Genomic DNA, 9,674 nt, shown 5'->3' with positions numbered 1-9,674 from the left:
TTTTTCTCTTGTGTGTGCTTTCTTTCTTTCTCTTCTCTTTTCTTTATCCCCCATTTATTCATTTGGCATTGTTCATGCGTCAGCCTGTCTTTTCCTCATTTCTCTTCCAAGGGTTGGAGGAGGCAGAGGGGAGGAGAACCAGTGCCACAGTGCTGCCATCTGATTGGCTGGCTGGGCTGGACTGGACTATAAAAGAAACTCGGGCAGGTTCAGAAGGAAGACTCTCAGAGGAATCTGACAGCATCCTGTCTGAGACAAAAAAGACTCAAACAGAGGCGACAGCTGCTCCTGCCGTGTTTCTCATCTGCACTTTGAAGACAAGCAAGAAACCAAGATGTGCAAAGGACTTGCTGCCCTGCCAGCCACTTGCTTGAGGAGGTAAGGTTGTTTTCATGCACTGATTATGACAGATGTGCTCTATTAATCTGACACCACTTGTGCAAGGTGTCCCAAAAGTCTTGGTGCAGCTTGGTGCTCAACCCTGCAGACTTTGAGGATATCCTGTGTTTGCATTCAGTCAGTGCAACACCAAGTTCCTAGAATTTTCTCAAAGACTAGATATGAATAGTGACTTAAAGAATTTTTTTTCTCCTTCACTTCTAATACCTATATGCTCTATAACTGGTTCTCCGTTAGAAGTCTAGGACAGAAGTGTGAAATTTTTGTCTTGAATGCATAGAAATCTGTATCATTGTCTTTGACTGATGTTTAGTTAGTATTCCTGGTATGTGAATTTTCTTAATGCATCCATTTTTATGCTGGCAATGAGTATCGACTAGACAGTTTTCCTCCAATGACATATCACATTGTTGCTATAAAAAGTATACTATGGTGTAGTGAAAAGAGTGCTCTACCTGGCTGTTTGACCTTGAACAAATTAGCCCCTTTTCTCTGGGTTTCAGTTTATTCTTCTGTAAAAAAAAAAAAAATGGAGAATTAGAGTGGGATAATCTCTGGGATTTCTTTGAGTTCTACCATTCCCATTCATGAATTTTATCATTCTGTGATCTATATTATGCTGTAAGAACTCCTAGTATCAGGGAAATACTTTACCAAAAGGGGTGTTAAAAACCGATATTCATCAAAAGCCTGGTGACTTGGTGTCTTATGTTTTCTATAACATATATTTGGAGTAAATAGCATAGGGACACATCTGTGCCTTTGGAAATCACTTGGTTTTACTACCAGAACTTATGATTTAATTAACAACTGATAATCTAGCCAATGCAGGGAGCTCATCCCAGCTCTTCTACATTAGCACACAGGTCTCAGTCTAGCCATAACAGTCAGTAACCACAGTGTGTTGAACTGTACTCTTAAAAGTTTTTAAATGCTTTGCTACTGTTCATTTGTCAAAGAAAACTCACTTTAAGACATTTTGCTTATTTTGAAGATGTCTGTTAGAAACTCATGGTTAACTTTTATTAACCTGTCACACTCCCCCCCAACCCTTAGTAACTGATGGGATGTTGTGCACAAAGTTGGTGTATGCTAAGACATAAAGCTACATTTTCATATAAACAGAACATGTTTTCAAATCTAACCTCCCTCCCTCCTTCCCAGATTTTGAAAGGCTCCATATGAGTGCACTGTGATTGAGAGGAGGTTTGCACTGTAGACATTCTGTAAAGGAATCCACAGAGGATTAGATCTTAAAGATGCTTCCATGTTATTTAACCTTAAAGGCAATTTCAGCTGCTGACATGTATATAGCTCTTAAGAAAATGGACCAGAGAAATGCCTCCAGGGCACCCTAGCACATAAAGCATTTGAATAAATAAATGAATGCTGCTGTTACAATATGTTTCCTTCCATGCTTGTCTTGAAGTGGAATAAATTTCAGTTGTTGTTGTTTTTAAAGCAAATTCAGAGCAAGGTCATGCATCAGAGAAAAACTTTAATTTCTTACTGATAACGGATTCCACTTTACCAGATCCCTCTGGTTCTTACTAAAGAATTTGCCATCAATTCCAGGACAGCCTCCTCCCCTTGTCTTTCCAAGGACAGTCAGAAAGATACAACTGATCTTAGAAAGGGGGCAGTCATGTCTGGATTCTATTTTGAACCTTGAATAGATTAGTGATTCTTTCTTCCCCTGGTCTAGAGCAAGTCACTCAAGCATTTCTGGGCCTAAGCTGAGTCTCCACAAAGCTATCAAATACATCAGTGTGGGGAGGGAGGTATACTTTCCTAACAGCTTTGGACTTCCCATTAAAAATTGGACCTGAACTCTGCCTCCTAGGTGAGATAAGAGTCTTTGTTTGACTAGGAGAGCATCAACCCTCTCAGTTTACAGCAGAAGAAATATGAGGTTCAGAGAAATGAAGACATTTGGCTAAGGTCACACAGCTTTTGAGTAACACAGTGAGGGCTGGTACCTGTAGACATCTGCCTTCCTGCCCAGAACACTTTCTACTAAGCCATAGATTTGTTCTGTCCCATCTACCTCTAAAATGTCATGCTTCTCTTGATTTGAGAATTGCTGAATTACTGTCTAGGAGAATGATCCTGCATATAAATGGACTGTTAACCCAGAGCAATCAACTGGAAGCTAGCTAGGGAACTTAACTGAAAGTTGATTAAAAAAATCCTCCTTGTGGACTTAAGTGTAGCCTAGCTACACATCAGTCATAGATAACGTGCTTTAATTAAAGCAGGTTGTTGGTGTTAATGACTATACCAGCTGCTTTTTCCTAAGTCCTGAGCCCGGTCCTTCCCCCCCTTTTCCCAATCTTGCATGTGTTTTTAATCTCCTTTATGAGATATTCAGTAACAATAAAATGGTGGTGGGAGGGGCAGAGAAGGGGATCCTAGCTTTAGCACTAGCAGGCATATATGACCAGAAAACTAGTCTTTTTAAATTTTTATTGTTTGAAGTTTAACGATCCCTTATCTCTCTTCTTCTCCATCCCTCCCTCTTGCTTGTACTGGCACCAAACACCCTCCCTTAGAGTCCAACAATTCCCTCCACACCTGGTATCAGAAACCCATAGTAAAGACTGAGCTATGAATGCCTTGTTGAGGATGCAGGAAGCATCCAGTGACTCCCCTCCCTTCCTCCCTCCCTGATAGCTGCATTGCCTTTTTGTACTCGTCAGCACTGCAGTGTGGTGTCTGAGTTTGCAGGCAGCCAGGAGGTAGGCTGTGATTTCAAGGCTTCCAGTAGGTGGTGGCACTATGAAGAAGCCAATTCTGCACAGTTACTTTGTCATAATTGTAGTGACTGCTTGCTTTCCTATTAAAAATTAATATATGTAATAATTATCCAGATCATATCCCTGTATTTGGAGGTGGTAGGTTTATTCTTCCAGGGAATGAAAATAAACTTTGCAGTTTAAACCCATGTGATCCTCAGGCACTGATGCTTGATTTCCATATGAAAGTCCCCAGGAAAAGTAACTCTGGCCTTCCCTGGTCACGAAAATGAAAGGCAAAAACAGAAATCAAATCCAGACATTTGGATTGTTTCCTCTATGTTCCATTTATAGACTAACCTGCCTTTCCTACCTTCATCACTGAGTGTAATGTCGATACTAAGCTTACGCCTCTCAATTCTTTCATCTTTATCAAGGCTTCTTTGGGGAAACCACAGACATGATTATCAATTTATCTTTTTCCCCCTTAATTTTCCCTTTCATAGTGCAAAGGATATGAAGCATCGCTTAGGATTCTTGCTGCAGAAGACAGATTCCTGTGATCAAAATTCTTCTCATAGCAAGAAGGACAAAGCTTCTACTTCCCAGAGGTAAAGATTAGTCCCAAATAATGCTACCATGTGTGGATCCTATAATGGGAATTTCATTTCAGAGATATAGAAGGGACTAACCTTCTCACTTTACATGGGGAAACCTAGGCTAGAAAGGTAATGACTTGCTTAAGCTCACATAAGGAGTGAGTGGCAGGGCTAGAAATTCAATTAGAAGTCTGAAAATAATATGAGCCCTCTTTTCTACTATGCCATACTGGACCTAAGAGTCAGAAAAGCTGGGTTTGAGCCTCTTTGCTCTGCTGTGTACTAGTCAAATGATTTTGAATGGTACTAATCTTTTCTGGCCCTCAGTTTCCTCTTCAGCAAAATAAGGATTAATCCTTCCAAGATCTACCTTACAGTGGGAATTCTAGGATCATATGAGCTAGTATAAATGAAGGGGTCTTGTATTTACTAATGTAAGCAATAATTCCTTGTAAAAAAAGCAAATGATCCAGCCCACCCCAGGATCTTCAGTTCTTCTATCTATGTTAGCAAATTTCTCTGTGGTTGAGAAGCTAGTACACCTGGCCCCAAGCTTTGTATCAGCATGCCAGTAATCTAGCTTTTTATAAAAAATATTTCAAGATTCAGCAAATATAGGTTTTATCAGTATTGTCTAAAGAGGAAACCTGGATGCTGATATTATTGGCCTATGGGTATACAGTCAATTTGTTGGTGGGGGTGGGGTAGAAATGGGGAGGAATGGAAGGAAACATGTCCCTACTCTACTTTTAACTAGGATAAAGATAGGGTTTAGGTCTTACTGATTATGTCAAGTCTTCACGTTCAATTGTTCTCTCTTTCAATCCATCTCTCTTGCCTCTAGGGTGAGCCATGAGGAAGTCAAGAAATGGGCTGAATCCTTGGAAAACCTGATTAGTCATGACTGTAAGTAGGCTTGCTCTCCATTCTATAATGAGGGATCAAGTATAATTCTCTTTTAGCATTTAGATAATTCACAATTACCCTTTTCACAATGAGAGTACTTTTGTGTAACATATGGATCGTCCCCAATAAAAGGCCATCCTTTGTACATGGAGATGGCACTAATGGCCTTTCAGCTTGATCAAAGCAAGAATGAGTTGTCAGAAGAGGGATGGTCTGCCTTTTGAGACAGTGGGTTCCTCTTCATTGGAGGTGTTCAAACAAAGATTGAGTTACATTGTAGGTCTATCACAGAGAGGACTTATATACATCAGTTCCAAAAGGTCAAACTGAATGACTTCTCAAGTCCCTTCCAATTCTGATTCTGAGTTGGACTCATGGGGAAAATAGGTGTCTTCTCAGCCCAAAAACATTCACCACTTTTGTTAAGGAACTAGAACTCACCAGAGCCAAAGGTGTGTTAGTGAATGGAAATTCAGACTCTCTACAACTTAATAAGTCATGAGAAGGAAGTGTACAGGTTCCTTTACCCAAGATCAGATGGTTCTGAGCAAGCACCTTGTGAAAGTACTCATATCTAGATGGTAGTACATACTTAGCAAATTTGAGAAGAAAGGTGAAATACACATGAAACTTCCTTATTTCCTTGCAGATGGAGTCATGTGATTGGAGGATTCTTTAGAAGTCTCTTTTTTTCCCCTCCCACAAATAGGACTTTTCAATCTTCTAAGGGCTAGATCTTGCTCCTTTAGCTACATTGTCACACAATGTTTGGTGAATCAGGAATGCTTTCCTATTTTGTGACTTTTTTGGATATAGTTTCAAAGATTTTTTTCTTTAAAAAAAAAGCTCTTGAAGACAGACCTAGTAAGGGACTAGGCAAAGACTCCACAACAACTAGTCCAGGAGTATTTGACCTTTTTTTCCTCTACTCACAAAAGAAAGAGCATCAGATGTATCAGCCCCAGCAGTCAAGGTGCCTAACCCTAAATTCTGCCAGCTAATAGAAATCTTGGAGGAATACTTCCTTCACCAGCCTAGTCCTTCAGTTTTGTCTTAAACATGTCTTAAACACTTTGTCTTGTCCTCATGAGAAGAGTCCAACATGACAAACAGAGGTATATCCCCTGTTTTGTTACAGGTGGCTTGGCTGCTTTCAAAGCTTTTCTGAAGTCTGAATATAGTGAGGAAAATATTGATTTCTGGGTCAGCTGTGAGGAGTATAAGAAGATCAAATCACCCAGCAAACTCAGCCCCAAGGCCAAGAAGATCTACAATGAATTCATCTCTGTCCAGGCAACTAAAGAGGTAAGTATCCATGGCACAGTGTTGTCTTGGAGAGGAGATGGGGAAAGGAGCTAGAGGAGAGAAGAGTGTAGTTTCTTAGAGCTATAGTGCCTGGTCTGTGCTTTTAGTTATGGAATACATGTAGCAAAACTATACAGAATATCCAAGTCATTTCCCTGATCCAAATCCTACATTTTCTTGAATTGCACTTATCTTTTGCCCAAATTATCTGAGGGCTTAAGACTTTATTTTTCTATTTGTTAGTGGTGGTGTGGTTGTAATGGTGTGTGTGTGTGTGTGTGTGTGTGTGTGTGTGTGTGTCTATCTCAACTAGCCATCTGGGATTATTCCTCCTTATGCACCCTACAGGGTCATATGTCCTAAAAGAATTCTTGACTCTTCTCCCTAAGGTGAATCTAGATTCCTGTACGCGAGAGGAGACCAGCCGGAACATGCTGGAACCTACAATAACCTGCTTTGACGAAGCACAGAAAAAAATCTTCAACCTCATGGAGAAGGATTCCTACCGCCGTTTCCTCAAGTCCCGATTCTATCTCGATTTGGTCAACCAAGCCAGCAGCAGTGGCTGTGGATCAGACAACCAGAAAGGAGCCAAGTCCCCCACTTTAGACTGTCCTTTGGTCTCTCAGTGTGCCTAAGCCCCAAGGGGAGGAGAAGGGGGGCACTTTCAAGACTCTCTCATCTGGACCCCACTAAGGCAAATTACTGATCTGTATTATTAAGCACCAGTGCTGTAAACAAATAGTAGCCTAGCATCTACATCATGTCCCCATGATAGCACTTGCCATCCCAGCCACTGCAGGCATGTGCAATAGTTCACTTACCTGTAGATGTTTGATTTCAGTGTTTAAATGTCTGTTTGTCCTGGCATTCATCAGGGCAGGAACTTCATCCAGGTTCCCTTTCCTCATATTCCTTTTAAGGTTGCCATCTGATTCTCTAAAATTCATTGTCAAGGCCTTAAGAGCTTTCCTTGCAGCTCTTTGATCCAGGGCTGACTGCCCTACACCATGTGGTATCCATATGTGCATATGTATGCTGTTAGTCAATGCTTTTTGCTGTAGATTTTGTATGAGGGTGACCTATATCATATATGCAGACACAGCTCTAAGAGGAGAAAAAAAGGACCCTAGGTGCTCAGAACTACAGTGTGTGTGTGTGTGTGTGTGTGTGTGTGTGTGTATGTGTGTGTGTGTGTGTGTCACAGGTGATCATTGTGCTTTTATCTTGAATTTGAATGGAGAAAACTACAACCACCCTTTCCCCTTTGCTAGGCAAGCTTAGAAAGAAACCTTTAAGAAACTGCATGCTGGATTTGTAACGAACTCCATGAAGCTAGAGAATGAAGTGATCTCTAACTTACCTTATCGGACAGAGCAAAAGAAAAGCATGAGTGGCTGTTGGGGCCGGATTTAATGAACCCTTGATATGCTTCACTCTTCCTCTGCTCATCCTGCAAAGCCTCATGTGGTCACCAGACTATAAGGGACTTGTCCATCATTCTCTTTGCACAAGGTTTTATTAAACACACAGGTATTTTGTGTGTGCTTCTTAAATGATGGCGTTGGAGATAGAGATGGAGGACTATTTGTACTAAGAGAAGAAAGGGAGCTCAGGTCCTTGCAGACCTACTTACCATAAACAGTATTCTGCCCAATCCAAATTCTGGTCAGTGATCAACCTGTAAGGTTCAGATGATGTTGCAGAATTCAAAATGCTCTTCCCCACCTCTGTCCAAGGTACTCTCAACGTTTTTTTCTTTCTGGTGACAATGCATACTCAATGAAAAGGAATCTTGGAGTTGGGAGGGATTTGTGCCCTCCCATTTAACCCAGACCCTTCAGTTTATAGATGAGGAAAGTGAAGCTTGGAAGGATGGAGTGACTTACCCAATCAAATAAGATAATATATGTGAAAGTGCTTTGTGAATATCATTTTATTTATTATTATTATTAAGAATTATTAGTCTCATCCCCCAAGGTCTCTCAGCTAGTTCTTGCATACAATTACTGTAGGTTCCATGGTCCCTCTTAAGAATGGAAAAGTTTCAGTTTTATAAAGGAAGGGGAAAGAGGTTTGGGGCATCCCCAAATCCCCTGAGTGAATTCTCTTTGGGAATTTGGACCCTTCGATTCCCCCCAATTCCATTCCCATGCATAGCCTGCACACAAGTTCTGGTCCTGCCCTGCTGGGAACATGACAGGATCTTGGATCATGAGGCAAGAAGAAAATCCCTGCAGTTGGCAACTACTTTTAGGAATCTGTGGGCAGGCTGAATACTTGAAGACTTCTCATTTTTGTTATTTATGACTTAGTTTTATATAATGCTGTGTTTTATGTTTTCTATGTTGTTAAGTTTTCTAAGTGCAAGATGTTTTGTCAATTACCTTTGAATGGTTGGGGGACTAATTTTCTTCTCATTCTTCTGGAGTTGCCATTTTAAAAGTGTAACCAGATTTACAGATATATGTATATACATACATATATATTTTTTAAATAATTCCTTTCCAAATTCTCATATGTACAAGCACACTTTTGGCTTCTGAGTCACTCCCTCAGGCTGCAAGATGAAAGCAAGAGAAGAAGTTTGTAATGTGCCTGTGTGTGTATCCATCTAATACTATTTTGTATTAGAGAGACAGGTTCATTCCATTGCATCCTCTTACTCTCTCTGGCAGTCACATTCACACTTCTTTCCTGATCTCCCATTCCTGAAGGATGTCTTTTGGACTTCCCTCTGCCCCTCACATACTCCCTGCTCTGCTCCTTACCCCATCCCTACTCCACATTGGACTCCAGGACTTGAATCCCCAACCTACAACTACTCTGGTTTATTATAGTTGTCTTGATGTGTATTCTTGAGCTGGTACATTGTGGGGATAGAGACTGAGGGGTACCCAGGAGATCATTCAGAATGAGAAGTAAATTATTTTATATAAGAGTTTTGGAAGTGTGGCTTTCCTTTGTATTTCCCCCTCAACTCCAGACTCCATCTGGCATAATGAGCTTGACTGCCAGTGATCCATGCAGAGACCATTCTGTCCAAACTGTGCATGATTCCCCTTGATACCCTTTCTGTGCTGTGTGGCAAATACCATACAATTCAATGCCGATGCTTCCAGTGGGAAAAAAAAAAAAGCCTGATATTTTATTAAGGATGAATAAATGCTTCATACAAAATGACTGCTTATTAACATATTAATGAGCTATGATTGGGGATGGTGTCATAGAGTGGAAAACCCAGAGGGATGAAAGCATTCAGCCACCTACCCTTTTCACCTTTACATCGCATTCCATGCCAATATTGTCAAAAGAGAGCAGAAACTGAATCTCTCCCACCTTCAGCAGCCACTGAAGACCAGGCGAATTATGACTAAATGCTCTATCAAACAGTTCATCTAGAGGTTTTTATTAGCTTCTCTTAATTTCCCAGAACACGCATTCAAATTTCATACCTGAACCTCCTCCCCACTCTAAGATCAATAGGGGATGGAGGCAATGACATGTGGAAATACTAGAAATACAGTGTTTAGAAATCCCCACAAAATTGCCTGAGATTGTTCCTTTCTCCTTGTTGATCTTCTCTCAACAGATGTGCAATTTTCTGGTTTGATATTTTGGGTACCCTTCTCCTAAGTCAAGCACCATTACCATAGTCAATTCCTTCTTCCTCCTACTATGCCTTTTATTGGTATTGGTAGGCACATCATAGGCCAACCAAATGATGACT

The 9,674-nt window shown here is 40.7% G+C and overlaps 1 protein-coding gene across 2 annotated transcripts; it reads left to right on the top strand.

The window, feature by feature from the left end:
* The first annotated feature begins 211 nt into the window (after positions 1–211).
* RGS4 (regulator of G protein signaling 4) lies at positions 212–9,124 on the top strand. Of its 2 annotated transcripts, XM_072648770.1 has the most exons (5): positions 212–378; positions 3,641–3,745; positions 4,578–4,639; positions 5,778–5,944; positions 6,334–9,124. In XM_072648770.1, the coding sequence occupies exons 1-5, from the start codon at positions 335–337 to the stop codon at positions 6,580–6,582; spliced, it is 627 nt and encodes a 208-aa protein (XP_072504871.1). In that variant the 5' UTR covers positions 212–334; the 3' UTR covers positions 6,583–9,124. The 2 variants fall into 2 exon arrangements, with proteins under 2 accessions (XP_072504871.1, XP_072504872.1); XM_072648771.1 differs by lacking the exon at positions 5,778–5,944 and having other exon boundaries at positions 234–378.
* The last annotated feature ends 550 nt before the right edge of the window (positions 9,125–9,674 follow it).

Source organism: Notamacropus eugenii, chromosome 2 (genome assembly GCF_028372415.1).
Source record: "Notamacropus eugenii isolate mMacEug1 chromosome 2, mMacEug1.pri_v2, whole genome shotgun sequence".
In the NCBI taxonomy this organism is placed as follows: domain Eukaryota; kingdom Metazoa; phylum Chordata; class Mammalia; order Diprotodontia; family Macropodidae; genus Notamacropus; species Notamacropus eugenii.
This window is presented reverse-complemented; position numbering and strand designations above follow the sequence as displayed.